Source organism: Podarcis cretensis (assembly GCF_951804945.1).
Source record: "Podarcis cretensis genome assembly, chromosome: 5".
Taxonomy (NCBI): Eukaryota; Metazoa; Chordata; class Lepidosauria; order Squamata; family Lacertidae; genus Podarcis; species Podarcis cretensis.
Genome location: NC_137174.1, coordinates 24,024,593 through 24,042,818, shown reverse-complemented (window position 1 = coordinate 24,042,818; position 18,226 = coordinate 24,024,593). Strand labels below are relative to the sequence as shown.

The 18,226-nt window shown below is 40.9% G+C and overlaps 2 protein-coding genes across 2 annotated transcripts in view; one reads left to right on the top strand and one right to left on the bottom strand.

The window, feature by feature from the left end:
* The first annotated feature begins 6,912 nt into the window (after positions 1–6,912).
* Positions 6,913–11,841, top strand: LOC307215939 (uncharacterized protein). Its single transcript, XM_079975783.1, has 4 exons — positions 6,913–7,178; positions 9,468–9,530; positions 10,445–10,580; positions 10,776–11,841. Exons 1-3 carry the CDS (start codon positions 7,115–7,117, stop codon positions 10,570–10,572), a joined length of 255 nt encoding a protein of 84 aa, XP_079831909.1. The 5' UTR covers positions 6,913–7,114; the 3' UTR covers positions 10,573–10,580; positions 10,776–11,841.
* Positions 11,728–18,226, bottom strand: part of GLUD1 (glutamate dehydrogenase 1) — a 34,174-nt gene continuing 27,675 nt past the window's right edge. The window contains exons 10-13 of the mRNA XM_079975656.1: positions 16,387–16,510; positions 15,391–15,482; positions 13,841–13,903; positions 11,728–13,116 (exon numbers count right to left, since the gene is read on the bottom strand). Coding sequence (XP_079831782.1) covers positions 12,997–13,116; positions 13,841–13,903; positions 15,391–15,482; positions 16,387–16,510 — 399 coding nt within the window. The 3' untranslated portion in view covers positions 11,728–12,996. The remainder of the gene's footprint in view (positions 13,117–13,840; positions 13,904–15,390; positions 15,483–16,386; positions 16,511–18,226) is intronic.

Sequence of the window (18,226 nt, the reverse complement as noted above, 5' to 3'; positions counted from 1 at the left end):
GTGTATGTGTTTTTCTTTGAATCAATCAATCAATCAATCAATCAATCAAAAACACCTTCAAATCAGCCCTGGGGAGTCACCATTCTGATCAGAGAAAGGGAGATGGAGCGTCAACATTTTCCCTTTGCAACATTTTGTCCATCTAAGGCCTCCCCAATCTGATATTTGCCCCACTGGAGGTGGGGATGTTGGCGTACAAATAGCAAAGAGTGGGACAACCTGGGCAGGGCCTTAAAGCTAAGGATGGAGTTTGAGATGGATGCATGATGCGATGGGGACCCAGTGCAGGGATGGGAGGATTGGTGTGAGTGACGGAGAGATCAATGCTTTTCAGAGGAGAGTTTTGGGTTAGAGGTTAAAAGACTAAGCTGTGACAAGGGAAGGCCAGAGAGCCACAGCACACCCCCAAAATGGTAAATTTGCATCATTTATTGTGATGCAAAATTTTGAGATACTTTTAGACAGGTTATTATTTTGTAATGCCCAGGACAAATAGCCCTGCTTGTAATAGACCCAATTTCCCCCCTCTGTGTGGTATACAAAGCCACTGAGGATAGGTCATGTCAATTTCTCAGTCTTTGACCAGATCATTGTGTGTGTGATGATGCCCTGCAGATTCCACAAACAGCCTCAGGTTAAGCAACACTGATGCACATTTTCGCATAACATGTCAGTGTTACTGCAGTTTCTCTTTCCAGCCATGGTGTGGAGTAGAAGCCTAAGAATATAATTCTCAGGGTTTGCCGTGTTTTCTTTCCACAGCTTGTGAAGCAGTGCATGCTCATGTTAGAGATTAAGGCACATGTAGGAACAAGACAACTGACCACAGTAGAATTTGTTTTCTAAGAGTCAGCCCAAGGCATTCTGCTAGGTAGAGCAGTGAATGGCCGTTCCTCCCTTCCTAAATAGGGAAGCAGGGAGAGTTCAATTCAGTTTGAATAGAAAGGCAAACATACCTAATCCATGCTTCCCAAAACGATATGAGAACCAAAACACAACGATCCTTCAAAATTAACACAACTCAATTTTGCAGTGCAGTTCTCCACCCAAGCAATGCTTACAAAAATGTATATATTGGGGGGGGAGTGCATAAAATTTAATGTGTATTACTGAAAATCATGCATTGTAGTAGGGAAAGCTCCTTCAGAAAATGTGTACATTAGTCAAAACTGCATATAAACATGCATTAGGAGAAATCTGTAGTAAAACACTGGTGAATTTTCATTTTTCAAAATCCGTAAATCGGTGCAGAAATGTGGAAAATTGAATTTAAGATGGGAAAAAAGAGAAACTGAGAGAACTAAAATGGACAGATCCCTCCATTCCTATTCCCAAATGAAGGTGCGAAGTATGGTGGCACCTCAGTTTATTAACTTAATCTGTTCCAGAAGTCCATTCTTAAACTGAGGCGCACTTTCCCTAATGAGGCCTCCTGCCGCCAATGCCCTTCCACCTTTTGGTTTCCGTTTGTAGACCGAGGTAAAGTTCACAAACTGGAGCACCACTTCCAGTTTTGCGGAGTTCGTAAACCAAATCATTCGTAAACAGGATTGTTCTTAAACTGAGGTACTACTGTATCTGAAGCCAGGCAAGATATTTGGGCAGCTAGCTGAGCCCGAAAACCAAGCAAGCGGCTCTCGCTTCCCTGACAGTGAAAAGAGAGTGGTGAAAAATCAAATAACTATTGTTTGCCCTCTCATGACACCCAGAATCATGTGTGGGAGCACTCATTTTGCCTAATGGTCGGACTGGGTCCCAGCATCACTGCAGATGACAGCAGCTAGGAGCCTACTTCAGAATGCTTGTAGGGTTTGGGGGGGCAGGGGAATGTCATTGATTCAATAATAGTGCACGACACAACATGTCATTGACATAATAATAGTGCATGAGTGGTGGGCTTATTTTGGACCACCCACACAACATTCTGCTGTATTAGCTGTTCTGTGATGCTCCATCCCATACAGCGGCAAGCACTGAGATCAGAGAAATGACACTTGTCAAAATTCTCCCTTCTTTTTAACACTTAAAAGGCCCTTATCGCTGCATCACATACCAAGCTGAACAGATATGCTTTCCAATATGCATTGTAAACATGAAAGAAAACTCTTCTCTTCACCCGAAACTGTATAAATAATTACTGATGCTTGCCAACTGCCACCTTAAGAGACTGGGAGAATTGCTCTTTTGGGGAGTGAGTAGTGCTATTTTTCCAGAAAACTCACCATGAGCACCTCCCTTGTTTTCTTTTAATGGCAATGGCGCCCACCTGAGAGGTGCTGGAACTGAGTTCCAGTAAGTTTCAGCTGGGGAAAAAAGCTTCATTAGGTCTTATTTCTGAGTATATTATTTCTGTATTAAGAGTACACTGTTAATGAATGCTGAATTTTGAAACTGTGGAAGTATGGGGGATTTTTCTTCTCTTCCCCTCCCCATTTTTTTCTTTAGGTATGAAATGAGCATTTTGTCACTCTCAGGGCATCCGATCAGTATCTGGCAGTACACATAAAACTAGAAAAACTGGAAAAGGTTAAGAGGCTGTCTTGCCCGCCAACCTACCTCAAGGACTCTTAAAAAAGCATAACCTGTTGTTTTAGCGATATGGCATGTTGTCTGGCTGGCTGGTACGCATACCTAACATTGCCTAAAAGTGTACCTTGGGCACCATAGAAAGCAAGCATCAATAAAGAGCAATGGAACTTTGGGTTCTGATAACAAAATGCCTACCTTCTCATAGGTATTTTTAATGTTATTGAGATTTCTAGTCTTTTCCCCTGTCTCAAATCCAAGACTTGCCGGAGGAATGCATGTTCATAGAATGTAAGGTGTTCGGGAGACAAAAATAGCTTTCCAGTGCGAAACGTAAGATACATTTTACCACATGTATTGGCTATTGTTCCCCAACCCCTCAGCCAATGCCCCCACCCGAACAACCCCTAAACAATTGGGTTCTTCTATACCTGAAAACGGGGGGGGGGGGGGAGAGAGATGGTGGTACTACTGGAATAATCAGAATAATTGATGCGCAGCCCACCAACCAAAATAATAGATTTGGTATAATATAATTGGATAACCTCTTTTTGACTTCTTGGATAGAAAGAAAAAGGTATGAGCCCAAGATACCCGGATTGAACATTGGGAAAACATCAGCGGAAGGAAAAATAAATGGATACTACTCTGGATTGAACATTAAACTGCTAAATAGTTTTTACCTTTAGGAAGCTTAACATTTACCTGAAATATGCTTCCTTTCATTTCCCACCCATTAGCTCTCTAATTCTGCCCTCTGAGCACCTGAGAACAACAGATTCAGAAATAAGGCTTCTATGCTAAAAACCATTTGTTTGGCTTAAGCCCTGGCACTAAAAACTAATACACCAGAAACTGAGAATTGGCAGGCAGGCAGGATGATTCACTGACTATGGAGCACTTTCCATCCCATGCCTGCACCTTTGTGTCTGGAGCAGGAAAAGGGTGAGGTATCCTGGTAACTGTTTCTGCCAGCTGGCTGTTGCTGTCAGAAACAACCAAGAGTTAGAGATGGAAAAGTCCATAACTTCAACTGGCTACCCCCATGGGCCAGTTTGTGAATGGTGAGACTTAATGCAACCAAAGGTTGGATTTTAGTTCAAGAACTCTGGAACAGTGGCATAACTGCAATGAGTCATTGCCCATCCTCTTATACATAATGCTCATCATCTTTTTTTCAGCACCATCTTCCAACAGGTATCACCTGTCACAGTCCCAACTCTCCCATCACACAAGTGGTAACCTTGACTAGCATGGAGGCGAGTTCATCACATAGCATTGGCACATGGGTGGATTGTGTGAAGCCACTCATTTGCAAAGGCAGAATGCATCTGCCATACAATGAGCCTCAACACAGGAACATAGGAAGCTGCCTTATGTGAACACCAGACTATTGGTCCATTTAGCCCAGTCTTGTCTACTCTGACTGGCAGTGACTCCCCACCAAGAGGTTGTGCACCTGGTCCTTTTAACTAAACTTTTTTCCCCAAAATTTTTTTATTAGTTTTTACAATATCAATGACAAACAAAAACATAGAACAAACAAGACATAACAAACAAAAATCATAACCTTATTGAAAATAAGTTATTTACTTTGTAAGACGACTTCCTCGTTTCCCCTTAGTTGAATTTCATTGCATATCCTTATAACGGTTTTCCAAATCCCAATTTTAATACCCTTTAAATTAAACATTAACATCTTTAAATCTTCTCCTTCTTGTATTAAACATATTATTTTATCAGTTAACATAAATACAATCCTAAGCCCATTAAGTATCTGGACGCTATTTCCAGTTATTTTAGCTTAACAAATTTAGCTAAATAATCATTAAATTTCTTCCATTCTCCGTGGTGTTCCTCCTCCTTCTGGTCGCGGACTCTTCCGTTAGATCGGCTAGCTCCATAAAATCCATCATCTTCATCTGCCATTCTTCTACTGTTGGTAATTCTTGAGTTTTCCACTTTTTAGCTAACAAAATACGAGCCGCAGTTGTGGCATACAAAAATAGATTAACATCTTTCTTGGGCAATTCCGAACCTGTTATTCCAAGAAGAAAGGCCTCTGGTTTCTTTATAAATGTATATTTCAACATTTTTTTCAATTCATTATAAATCTTTTCCCAAAAGTCTTTCACCTTGGAGCAGGTCCACCACATATGAAAGAATGTTCCTTCCTTTTCTTTACATTTCCAACATGTATTATCACAATTATGATACATCTTTGCTAATTTTACAGGAGTCAAATACCATCTATACATCATTTTCATAATATTTTCCTTTAACAAAGTACATGCAGTGAACTTCACCCCTTTCTTCTACAATCTTTCCCAGGCCTCAAAAATTATGTTATGTCCTAAATCTCTTGCCCAATCTATCATCACCGATCTAACTTGTTCATCTTTCGTATGCCACTCCAGCAAAAGCTTGTACATTTTAGATAAGTTTTTACCTTCAGTATCTAACAACTCCATCTCCAACTTAGATTTTTCCAAGGCAAAACCATTTTTCTTATCCAATTTATACAATTCGTTAATCTGGTGGTAATGTAGCCAATTTAGCTTTAATTTGCTCAAATGGTCTTAATTTATAACCTTCCTCTTCCTCTATTAATAAGTCATAATATCTCAACCATTTGGTAAAAAGGTAAAGGTAAAGGTACCCCTGCCCGTACGGGCCAGTCTTGACAGACTCTGGGGTTGTGCGCCCATCTCACTTAAGAGGCCAGGGGCCAGCGCTGTCCGGAGACACTTCCGGGTCACGTGGCCAGCGTGACATCGCTGCTCTGGCCAGAGCCAGAGCCAGAGCCAGAGCCGCACACGGAAACGCCGTTTACCTTCCCGCTGGTAAGCGGTCCCTATTTATCTACTTGCACCCGGAGGTGCTTTCGAACTGCTAGGTTGGCAGGCGCTGGGACCGAGCAGCGGGAGCGCACCCCGCCGCAGGGATTCGAACCGCCGACCTTTCGATCGGCAAGTCCTAGGCGCTGAGGCTTTAACCCACAGCGCCACCTGCGTCCACCTGCGTCCACCATTTGGTATCCATATTTAATTTTTTCTGGGCCTTTACCTCCATTGGTGAAAGCCATCTGGGCATCTTTCTTTCTAAAAGGTCTTTGTATTTTATTCAAACATTATACAACAATTTCCTAATTATATGATTTTTAAATGCTTTATGGGCTTTTACTTTATCATACCACAAATATGCATGCCAACCAAACACATTATCAAATCCCTCCAAATCTAGTAAATCTGTATCTTCTAATTTCATCCATTCTTTAATCCAACAAAGTGCGGCAGCTTCAAAATAGATTTTTAAGTCTGGGAGAGAGAATCCCCCTCTTTCTTTGGAATCCGTAAGTAATTTGTATTTAATTCTGGGTTTCCTCCCCTGCCAGATAAATCTAGAAAGAGCTTTTTGCCATTCTTTAAAACATTTCACATTGTCTATAATTGGGAGGGCTTGAAACAAAAAAAGCATCTTTGGCAGCACATTCATCTTAATCACAGAAATCCAGCCCATTAATGACAATTTTAAGTTAGACCACACCTCTAAATCTCTTTTAATTTCATTCCATATTTTCTCATTGTTAAAGGTAAAGGTAAAGGTACCCCTCATTGTTATCCTTATACAAATTCAAATTTTTCCCAGACAGGTTCACCCCCAAATATTTAACTTTTTGCACAAAATCTAGGCCCGTTTTTTCTTGTAATATTTTCCTTTCTTCATTATCCAGATTTTTCTCTATTACTTTGGTCTTGCTCTTGTTTAATTTAAATCCTGCGGTCCTTTTAACTGAACTCAGCGGAAGAACCTTCTGCAAGCAAAATATTGTCTAACACAGAGTGATCTCTCTTCTTCCCTGGAGGAGTCCTTCCATCCGACGAACCCAACTGAGAGCATTTTCCAGAAAGGCAAAATTCAAGCAGGTCGGCACAATTTGTGATCCACCAGACTGAACATGGTTTTTCGGTCACAGATCAGAGGCTTGCCTGGTGCCATTTTTGCACTCCCAGGTGTGCCACAAAAAAAACCCCAAAACAGGAGGCTGAATTAATCTCCTGCACAGCTGCATCCAGTTTGGTCACAGGTTTCTGATTTGAAGTTTATGTGCTTTCAAACACAGTAATTAGTATCTTTGTACTGGTGTCATTTCCCCCTTCCCATACACTGAAATTTACCGTTATTTGGCCTTATAAAACCTCCGGCTCTTCTGAAAGCCATCATTATGGAAACATTTCATAACAGCAGGCTGGCCAGCCCAGTCCACAATCACTCTTGTTTTGCAGCTGTGGAAAACTACTTCAGTTAAAAAAGATTTTAAAAGTGCCAAACCCCACCCTCTCCCTTGCGAGGAAGAATACAGTAATTCCAAACATCCCTCCACTTCCTTTGAAGTCAGGAGTTTGGTGACTAACAGAGCTCTTTGGGTTTTTCTGGATCCTAGCTGGGAGGAGTTTGCCTGTCTATAAGAGCCAACTCTTTGAGAAGCAAAACAGGGCTGGACTGCATTTGAGAAAGTGACCATCCGTCAACTGATTGGGGATCTACAAATCAGGGAGCAGGAGATCTCATCCACACAAAAGCAAAAATGTTTAAGCTGAATCTTGAAGAGGAAGGAAAAACAATGACTGGGATCGCTTCCCAGGTTGCAGGTAAAGACACTGAAGTTATGTCTTTGTTCTTGTAAAACCACCAGTCTATATTCTACTTTTTCAGTCACAGAAAGATCTATCCTTAAGTAACGCCAACATCAGACTTGGGGTGGGTTGTTGTCTTAACAGCAACTTGATGTGCAGGTATTACTACTATCAATTTATTCTCTACGCTGTTAATAGCTTTGAGGTGAACGGCCTCTGCCTGAAACCCTTAAGTCACAGGAGTCCAGAAATGCACTAGGTTTGATGAAAAAGTAGTCCAATCTCACGTAAGACAACTTTCAGTGATTTTACCTGCTGATCATGCTCAAGTGTAATAGAAAAAAGGGCTGCAAGGGTATTAATTGCACATGAACAGATCGGGTCATTTTTTTCTTGGTATGTTAGCAAAGCTCCCTGGAACCTATTTTTATTTTTGTTGCCATATATGTTCAACTTTCTTCTTCTGCCTTAGTAAGCCTCTTTGGAATAGGGTGGGGTAAAAACCAAGCATGGATATCTTGGATTTCATGAGAAGGCACTTTGGATTTTGCCTTTCTGAGAAAATACCCCTCCCCACAAAGTTAACGTCTGTATTGTCCCTACAAGGGGGGATGGGGGATGTATCATACTGCATTGCCCACTTGAGTTTAGCCGGGATTTGGCGGGGGGGGGGCAGAACCTCAGTTAGATATATTGCCCATATTTATTTTACAATTGAAAATGGAAACAATGAAGGAAAAATGTTTTCTGGCATTGCATAACTTTAACAAAAATGTGTGAAGATAATTCAATACCTCAAACTGGATTTCTTATTTATAGATATAAAAAAGGTTTGATTTGTCTGTCAAGAAATGTACTGCCGACAGGAATTATCCTGACCTTTAAATAAAAGTTATGGAAGGGCATGGGTCTAGAAAGCCAAACAAAGACCCCTCTGTTTCATAATTGTTCAAGTTTTCCATGCAAGTGTTTATACCAGGGCTAGTAATCAAGGCACAAAATGTCGTTTTAGAATTCCAAAATAAAACTCATTATATAAACAACAGGGTTTGCCAACTGACCCGAAAACAGTCTGGCCGGCAAAAAACCAACAGGCAACCGTTTCTGCAGTTATGTGGAGAAATATCACCAGCTATTGTCTAGAAATCCAGCTTCTGTTCAAGCTATTGCAATGGCTTGCTTGAAAAACTGGCAGTCTTTCTAAAGAGTTTGGATAGAGACCGTAAATTGCTTTTTCTCTCTGAAATGCTGGATTCCCGTCTTTTCTTTTCATGAGCTGGACTGCTGTGCCTTGAGCATCTGGGCCAACAGAAATTCTGTAAACGGAGTTTTCCCAACTTGCCGGGAAATGCTTCAGCTGAGATTTTTCTGCTTTGGTCAAAAAGCAGTAAAAGGCCCATGATCTGGTGAGAAAAGATGGCAAATCTTCTGACCTGGGGCAACATGGAGGATTTATGCAAGTTCCTTGAAGTGTGTATTCACTATCACAGGAATGCAAAACTGAAATGCCTCTTAAAATGTTAATGATGTATAGAACTTCCTTACTAAAGTGGCTGCAGCTCATTTTTTAAAAAATAAATATTATAGCATTTTAACTCCACTCTTCAGCTAAAGGCTCCCAGAGCAGCTTACAGATCAATTAAGTACAAAGACAAGACAGTCCTTCATGCTTGTAATCTAAGACAAAAGGAAGAAGAAAAAAGGCGAACTCCGACATTAGCTCATCAAGTTACAATTAAGAGTGACCAGCTAGGATAGGAACAGTTCCGATAGACTGATGAAATAGCCACTGCCAGGGAGATACAGAAGAACCAAAAGCAAATAAATCTCTCAGCAGAGCTAGTGTAGTAAGCTATGTTTCTCTTCCTGAATATGATTTACAACATGTGGAATCAACAACAAAACGTTGCATTGTGAACTGCTCCTGTTACGGATTTTAGTCAGCCAGTGTGTCTTCCATGATCCTGTTCTATATAGTCTTTCCCTCTGGATTTCTATTTCCATCCTCCGACAGCCAAGCCAGCATGTTGACCCATTAAGCATGCTCAATTTTTACTGGAGTATGTTGGGTCCTCCTCCACTCTTCTAGGTTTTTCCAAAAAAAAATTACCTTCTGCAAACCTTGGGAGTCCATAAAGGCTTGCTGATACCTCCATTGTGAGATGGGGTAATGCTTTTTGGCTATGTAAGAACCAACTATGAGTTTGGTATTAATATATAGGATACACCATTCATGTGCTTGGTACAATTCATAGAATTGTAACTTTTCTATTTCTGTGATTTATTCTTATTTTTTACTTGCAGTTAATTCAGCAGGTCAGGCTGTGCAGAAAGCACTGGACCAGGCTACAGAAGCTGGTCAGAAAGGTAAGGAGGCATTCTTCTAATAACCTGGGCAATTCTCAAAATGTGTGGTATCTGGATGGCTTATAAATGTAGAAGAGGCTTGGTGCATACCTTCTAAATTCAGATTTCCCCCACCCCTCCAGTACAGACTTAAGTGGGGAACAGTTTTTCTGTTCCAAATAGTAAATCTGTGTTCAAGTAACTGGTATTATAGGGTTGCCATACATCCAGGAAGTTCTTAACATGTCCTTCAGGGGTCCTACATACCCATCTGGGGGAAATTTTTACATTTTTAAACAAATGTCCTGGGTTTGGGGGGGTTTTGTGTGTGCGCGGACAGCTCTGGTTCAGACTCGGTCGACCTGGGCGGCAGAGGGGCTATCGGGCGATTGCCCTAAAAAACGCTCTACAACTTTTCGTGTCCAGATTTTTACCTCTTCAAATATGACAACAGGAGACAGAAAACTCAAAAATCCAATTTAGCTCTTTTCCACTGTGCTAAATATTACCCTTGAGCCTTCCCAGGTGGCTAGTGTTTTTGAAATCAAGTTAGCAGCCCACACAATAAGCATTCTGTAGCTCCTTTCCAAGCTCAGTCAGAAAAGCACACACTTTGCATGCAGATGTCAAGTGTAACCCTTGGCAAATCTAGCTTAAAAAAGGGTTCATGTACCAACGTAATTGGAAAGGCCATTGGTGGAGACCCTGCAGAGACATTGTCAGTCAAGAGCAGACAATAGTGAACTAGATCTGAACTGCTGCAAGCCAGCTTCTTCATCTGGTGAACGGGTTCCTTAAACAGCATGTAGACTTTCCTCCCCACATGCACACTTGCACTTCCAATACAGTTCTACATCTTATGGAAAAAGCAAACCACATATGTAGTCAACCATTGTCTCTCACCTCCTTAAATTGTTTCCCTTTTTGTTTTGAAGTGGTAGATGACACCTGCAAGGCTGCACAAGATACTGGAGAAAAGGCTGCACAAAGCCTAACAAGCCAGGTAACTGCCTGGGGCAAAGCCTTTGGACAAAGTGAAGAAGAGAAGAACGTTTCAACTTAAACCTATTACTGTGGTACCTCAGGTTAAGTACTTAATTCATTCTGGCGGTCTGTTCTTAACCTGAAGCACCACTTTAGCTAATGGGGCCTCCTGCTGCTGCCATGCCGCCGGAGCACGGTTTCTGTTCTCATCCTGAAGCAAAGTTCTTAACCGGAGGTAATATTTCTGGGTGAGCAGAGTTTGTAACCTGAAGCACCTTCGTATACTGTTTTCTCTTATTATACATTTAAAGGACAGAAATTATTCAGGTGTTTGGCATATATTCTTTACACCTTCATTAAAAGTGAAGCTATAAATCCCTATACATTTCATTAAATTCATTAAATGTTAAAACTTTGTTTCATTATAACTAACAAGGTGTATGTTTTACATGGTGGTTCAATACGACCGTATTGAGAAGTGTTCATGAGGTTGGTTTCGCAGAAGGCGCTAGGGTGTGTTAAGTGGGCATATACATTTTATGCGAGACTCGAATGCACACATAAGCATGTAGGCACACACATAAAATGTAATATGTGGCTTTAACTATGCATCATCTAACTAAATATTCCTCAGGTCCCACACAACATCCTATGTGAGTGGGGGACCCTCCCCACCCCACTGTGAAGATCCTGTGTGCAAAGCTCAGATGGAACTCCATTTCATTAAAACTATTCAGAAAAACTTCAAAGTTTTGAGGGAAACTATGCATTAGCATGATTATGCCACACAGCGGTAAGAGTTTTGGCTGGACAAACTAGGGAACTGTTGGTCACTGGCAAGAATAAGTAGTAGTTTGAAGTGGAAAGGGTACAAGAACTGAAACATTAAGGTGAAAAATGATTCAGGACAAAATGCAAAGTTTAAGGAAAGGGACAGTTCAGAAAACTCAAGGGACTGTTCACACACGTCTGCTCAACACTTGATATCTATAACACCAAAAATAGTTTGCATATGTTGAACAGCCGTCAGAAATAAAATGCATCAGTAACTCCTTTGTATCATCCCAATTAAAACCAAGGAACGTTTACACATTGTACAAATTTGATTACCAGCACTATGAAAGATGCCTGAAAAGTTCTCTGTCTAATTCCAAATCCAGCTTCATTCTATTTACACTGAACGTTTCAGCTCTCGTGATGTTGTGAAAAGCTATGAAAAACACAAACCAGCATATGTTTGGAAAGGTCAACTTTTAATAATTGCTTTTGTTACCATGTTATGTCATGAGTTACAAAGTCGCTAGAAAAAAGCATGAGTTCTGGGAAGGCTTGGGTTTGTTTGTGTGTTTTTTTTAAAAAACATTCATATTCATTACATAAATACACCTGGCACTTTTATAGGACTCCTCTGGACAAAATCCCTATCAAGAATCCTCAAAACTGTGATCGAGTCCTGGCTTCAAGGCCTTCTCTGTATTAAACTATTTATGTTCAGAATATGCAAACCGCCAAAAAAGAGAGAGAATAAAGTCAGCATGTTAGGACACTACACAAAGTTTGTAGTAGCAGCTTGCCTCCTTGTTGCCAATGATTTAATTGTTCATTGAGGCAATAGCTAACGCTAAAAGCTCTCAGACAATAAAACACAACTGAGTAAGAGGCTACACAAGTTCTTTGGACTACCTAAGATTATGCTCAAGTACATGTCAATTCTTCTTTTAAAAAACAAGTTTAATGAATATGCTGCGATAAGATTAAACACAAGAGATAATTTCGCTGGGTGCCTGTACAACAATGATACTGCTTCAGCTTATAAAAATACTAGCTCCCGGAACCCATCTTTTTACGTGCACCTTGCAGTGCTTGAGTAGAGGATGAGTACATGATTTAAAGGCATCCCTGTAACAGGAGCACAGATTATAAAAAGAAACACACATTGCCTAAGGGGAACCAGGTATATGATGCTGCTAAGTGTAAAAATGAGAATCCTATCAAAGATATTCCCTGCAGGAGGCCCGTTCTGTCGCTGATAATGCCACTGCATTGATCATCCAAGGCCTTTATTCAAAGTGCCAAAGCTGGGAGAGTTATTGTTTGAAAACCAAAGTGCATGAATAGTTGGCTATTTGCTCCAATAGCACACACTCGTGTGATCTGAAGCTTTGCTAGGTTGCTTATTGTGGCTAGACCACAGGTTCATACAATAAAAAGGTACCTTTTTTAAAGTTTAATGGCAAAGAATACTTAGAACCTCCCCCCTTCCCCCAAAACAAGTGCATATGAACTGGTTATCTTTAGATATCTTTCGGCATGAAGCACTAACCCCCAGATTTATTTATTTTTTTAATGATGAAAGACTAACTCAAACTGAAGCCAACAGAGAATCATATCCGCTATAGTTAAGTGAGAAAAGAGGGGTTTCTGTGGTTATATGTAAACTTGAAATACGCTTTCTGAAGAGGGTATGCAACAGGGTGCCAGACCTTGGCAGACGACTATCCGTTTATGTGAAGGTCACACCAGCTTCATTGTACACCTTGAAGACTTTCTCAATTGCATTGACGTAGGCAGCTGTTCTCAAGTCTAGACCTAGATTGTACTTCATAGCAGTACGCATGATTTGCTAGAGAATACAAAAATGTTACAATGTGAGTACAAAATATTTACTGAGCTCTTATTGAATACACATACAACGCTAATATTGATCTGACTTGGAGAAGTCATTGAATAAGGAATATAATGCTCCTTAACTAGCTTGGGCTTCGTATTCATTTTCTAAATGGCACAAGGTAGCCAATAAAGTGGTAACTGAATACTTCTACAATTTATTAAGCACAGGGACCTACCCATTCTTTCTAAATGTTGGGGCATTGACATTCAGCTACTCTGATCCTGGAAGAGGCTGAGCAAACCATTTTAAGTCAGCTGCCATTCCAGACAGATGGTAGAAACGAGGAGCTGCCTCGGTGTATTCACTCTGGTTTAGCTGAGACAGACAGTGCAATCATATGCATGTACACACTCTGCTCAAAAGGGCTTACTGTTGAGCTTACAACAGGGAGCAGGGCAGCCTAAAGCAACACTAACCAGGCACTTCACCAGGCAGAACAGCCTCCACTACTTGTTGCTATATTTATAGGTAGAATTATTATTTTTTGCTAATCAGCAAGTTAGAAAAATAATAGAGTTTATTTAATGTTCTGTGTAGGTTACCCAATGCTGATTAATGCAACCCAGAAACTGGAGTGAGGAGGAACAATTTTACCGTATTATGTGCCTCTGCAATTTACCTCTGGAGATAAGGTGTCAACACAAGTTTAAAGCTTCCACCGTTACATAATACATACCCTAGCAGAACGCTCCATGGTGTAGGCCAAACCAGAATGGACAATGTCTTTTTCAGATGCACCCTATATTGAAAAGAATTGCAATGAGTAGTCAGTCTGAAACCAGCCAGACCCCATTTTGTACTTTTTTAATATTAGTGCTTAAGGGATTGATATATTATGCCACTTTTTGTATACCCCTTTAACTGCTGGATAGAAAAGGAAACTAGCCAAAGCCAAACCAACCTAAATGTTTTTAATTTAACAGTATATATTCAGTTGACATACTAACAAGGCTATTCCCTCTGGAATTTCTATTTAGGAAGCCAAGCAATAGATTATCCCAGATGTATATAACATGCATGTAATTCAGTACACTTCAGAGTACTGTGTCAGTAAATATTCAAAGTTGGACAACAATTATGGGAAGCTGCAAATTCCCAGCCTGTCTCTATGTCCCAGCTGCAGGCTTCCAGGACCATTAAAAGGAAACGCACCTTCGTGGTGAGCAAGACGGTTCCCCAGTCTATGTGGATGTTGCACAGAGTATCCAGGAGGACAAATCGGAGTCAAATCTACTCTGCCCACCCCACTCTCCGAGGTCTCCACAATACATCCCAGGTCAGCCCATTCATCCACAAAAAAATCATGGATAAGTCACTAGCATTAATTAACAGCACTACAAAGTCAGAAGGCACAGTGAAACAACTACCAGGAACTTGTGGACAGGGGAGAAGTTTGCTATGGGGCATGGGACGCAGGTATCCATAGTCTCATCTCCCACAGTGACCCCCATACTCTTTTGCCAACTGTCCCATTGCCTGTGATCACTGGAATGGGCCACTCCCACTCTTTCCTGTTCCCCAATGGAAACTTTGCCAAGGCACGTAGTACCATGGTATCAATTCAAGCATCACTAAGTACACAGAGTCAATAAGCAAAAGAGCATCTTGCTGCATCCCTGTATCAGCACTTTGTCAGACGTTCAGGCCCCCCACTCTATCTCTCACCTAGAAAGTGCAGTGCTCCCACCCCATACTTTCAATAAATTCCTTCCTTTCCTCCTCACTAGTCAGAATACATTCATCTGGGCTGGTACCAAAAGGAAAGCATCAAGAGGTAGTGCCTTACACTTGTGTGAACCCCCCTCCCAAAAGTAGAGACCCCTTTTAGTGTCAACCTACTGGTAACCCACCAACAGCAGCCATACTGATGTGGTCTGACTTTTAAGTTGTTTCAATCTAGGGAGTCTGCCAGCTCCCACCTCTAGTACCCAGCTGGGGCTTGTTACAGCACGACATGTTCAACATGAGCTGCCATAGACTAACAAAGATTGTGGGTAGGTATAAAAAAAACTGCATTTCCCCTCCAAAATTCAGCAACACCTGGAACTATAACCCACTGAAAGAAGCTAAGCAAAACACATATTATGTCCTTCATACTATAAGTAGTGAGATATTTTTACTCTAGTCTGACAATTATACAAGTTGCACCCACAGATTGGTTTCTCTTTTTTTGCAACAGACATTTATCAGATATGCAATGAGCAAAATCTTGCAGCAGCTACTTACAGATATTCTATCCTGGAATTCAGCAGTAGGCACAACTGGAATACTTCCACCATGTTTCCCAAACTTTCTTTCCAAGCTTTCCTGGACAGACACTGAAGGAGGGAGAAATAAATAAGTCCTGCTGCTTTCCTATGCATGATTCTTAAATGAAGCAAGTTTCAGTCCAGACAGTTACAATCCAATCCTATGCCTGCTTAGTCAGAAGTAAATCCTGCTGTATTCAATGAGTGTGCAGCCCTGGCTGACTCAGAAGGCAAGTTTCAGCAGCCTTTCTCAGAAGCACTTGCTTTTCTACTTCTAAGTTTCCTATACAGTGGTGCCCCGCAAGACAAATGCCTCGCAAGACGAAAAATTCGCTAGACGAAAGGGTTTTCCGTTTCTCGAGGTGCTTCGCAAGACGAATTTCCCTAAGGGCTTGCTTCGCAAGACGAAAACGTCTTGCGGGTTTGCTTCCTTTTTCGTAAAACCGTTAATACTCGGGGAATCCATGCTCCACAAGACGAAAAAAATCGCAAGACGAAGCAACTCGCAGAACGAATTAATTTCGTCTTGCGAGGCACCACTGTATTTCAACTGAAGCAATTCTGCTGCAGGAAGACAGAACTCTGCAGCGATTCAAAGACAGACAGACAGACAGACAGACAGGTGATGAGACTTCTAGATTAATGCAAAATGTATCTACTTCCACTTTTAAGCTGAAATTTGCTTTTCAGTATTGTCAGTAACTTATCTCTAAACTTTCACTATAGAACAGAAAATCTAATTCTCCAGTATTATTAATTTGCATTTACATAGTGTTTTTTTTGGCAGTATTATTCTATGTAATGCATTATGCCATACAAAAACAAGTTCTACTAAAAGGTTCTGTCAGAATATATCATAAACTAATTCACAAAACTTGAAATCTTCTAAAGAAAGTGAGTTTGTTATTAGTAGTTGGGATGATACAATTTATTACTGAATCTGCATAAAGTGTGCAGTACTTGTTATACTTACTTAGCAAGTGGTAGTTTGAGTCCCTTTCATATTTAAAAGTCAAGCGACCATAGCTGACGTGGTTCAGGTTCTTCAGCCACTCAAAGTAAGACACAGTTACACCACCAGCATTTAAATAGAGATCCTGAATAGGACAAGATTGAAAGGTTTTGGGGGGTTTTGGTAAGAAAATGCATTGTAGGCAACGTAAAGTATACTTCAAAACAGCAAAAGATGGTAATTTGGAAAGGTACGCTTTGCAACAGACAGAAATTGTTAATATCACGAACTCTATTACCACTTTGTAAAATGAAAAATAAAGCTGGTTGAAAAATCCAGTTTAGCTGCTATTACAGATACCAACACTCATTGAGCATAACACACTTCAAATTGGGTTCAGTTGCTGGGTGTCACCTTTGCAGCTTCTTCCACCTCATCTTGACTGAATTTAAATTGGGTTGGGGGGTTGAAGCAGAGGGAGCTGAGGAGGCAGCAGTCAGAAGCAGACCTTGGAGAGTATAACATCTTTGCACTGGCTGCTAACATGCTACAGGCACAGGCAGTGCCAGAGGGTGGTTAAGTGCCCCCCCCCAAATCCCCAAGGTGGTTTCTTGCACCCCATTGCTGGACTCTCTCATAATGTATTTCAGATGTGAGCTTTCCCTTCCATGACATTGCCACCTGTACTACCCTTCATGGGGATTCTCCCCCTACTCCTAAAATCAAGACGATTGTTCAGGTATTACCTCCTGCAGCTGTGCAATGTTTGATGTACTGGAAGCCAAAAAGATACCAACAGCAGATGGAAACCCCAAGGTGATAAAGCAAGCCAAGTTGTTAGTTGTCTTAACAACTGGAATGCAGTGACTTAAGGGGAGTCAGTCAAGAGTTATGCCTTTGCTACCTAGGCAAAGGCCAGCATTCTTGCCGGGTTGTGGGAGGGTTTAACTATATGAATTCTTTATGCATCATATAAACATACCTCTTTTCACATTATCAAATTAAGTAGAAGCAATTATTTAGAGTATGCATGGCTGATGAAGCCCGGCAGGGCAAAACAAAGTATTATTCCAGGAATCCTTGTCTTAAGTTCTTTCAATGATACCTGCATACAGCAACTATATTTTGCAAAGGCATATATTAAGATCTTTCGTATCTTTCGTCTGATACCTGCATACAGCAACTGCATACAACTACACTTTGCAAAGGCATATGTGGAACATTACAAACAACAAGTTCATTTTCTACAAGTACTGCTTCTTAAAGTTGTCGCGTCCGACACTTGTATTCGTAAAGACGTACGTGGAACACAAAAAAGCTTCTATTTGGACATTACATATATAAGAACTGATCTATTTGTATTTTCTGTTCAAAATGTTGGTTTTAATGGCTTCTACTTAATTTGATAATGTGAAAAGAGATATGTTTATATGATGTATAAAGAATTCACATAAACACAGCCAGTTACGTTGTGGGTGTTATTGTTAGTTGGATTTACGTAACTATAGGTTTGATAGTGTTGTGTGTGTTGTGGGAGGGAATAGAGGGCTAGCATATATATCATCTGCCTGTGGGACTTTAAGGTTGGCTGGCACTGTCCAAGGAGTACTCTCTCACTGCTCCAAGTCAAGCCACAGTGAGGAGGAGGAGGAGCAGCAGCAGCATAGAAGCACCCCATTCCTTTGGACGCGGACTAGGGGCTTGTGAGAATGTGGCTGTGAGTGATCAGAATTGGAATGTTGTACTAAAAGCCTGCACTTCTTTCTCTTTACATTCCAACTAGGCTAAATGACAGTACAGGCACACACACACACACACCCTCCCTACACTGGGGTTACATTCGAAGGCATCACACATTTAA

Excerpts from the sequence above, each read along its gene's own strand:
- LOC307215939 (XM_079975783.1), top strand. The coding sequence starts at position 7,115 with ATGTTTAAGCTGAATCTTGAAGAGGAAGGAAAAACAATGACTGGGATC. Across the intron at positions 7,179-9,467 it reads GATCGCTTCCCAGGTTGCAG|TTAATTCAGCAGGTCAGGCT; the intron begins GTAAAGACACTG and ends TTTTACTTGCAG. Across the intron at positions 9,531-10,444 it reads TACAGAAGCTGGTCAGAAAG|TGGTAGATGACACCTGCAAG; the intron begins GTAAGGAGGCAT and ends TTTGTTTTGAAG.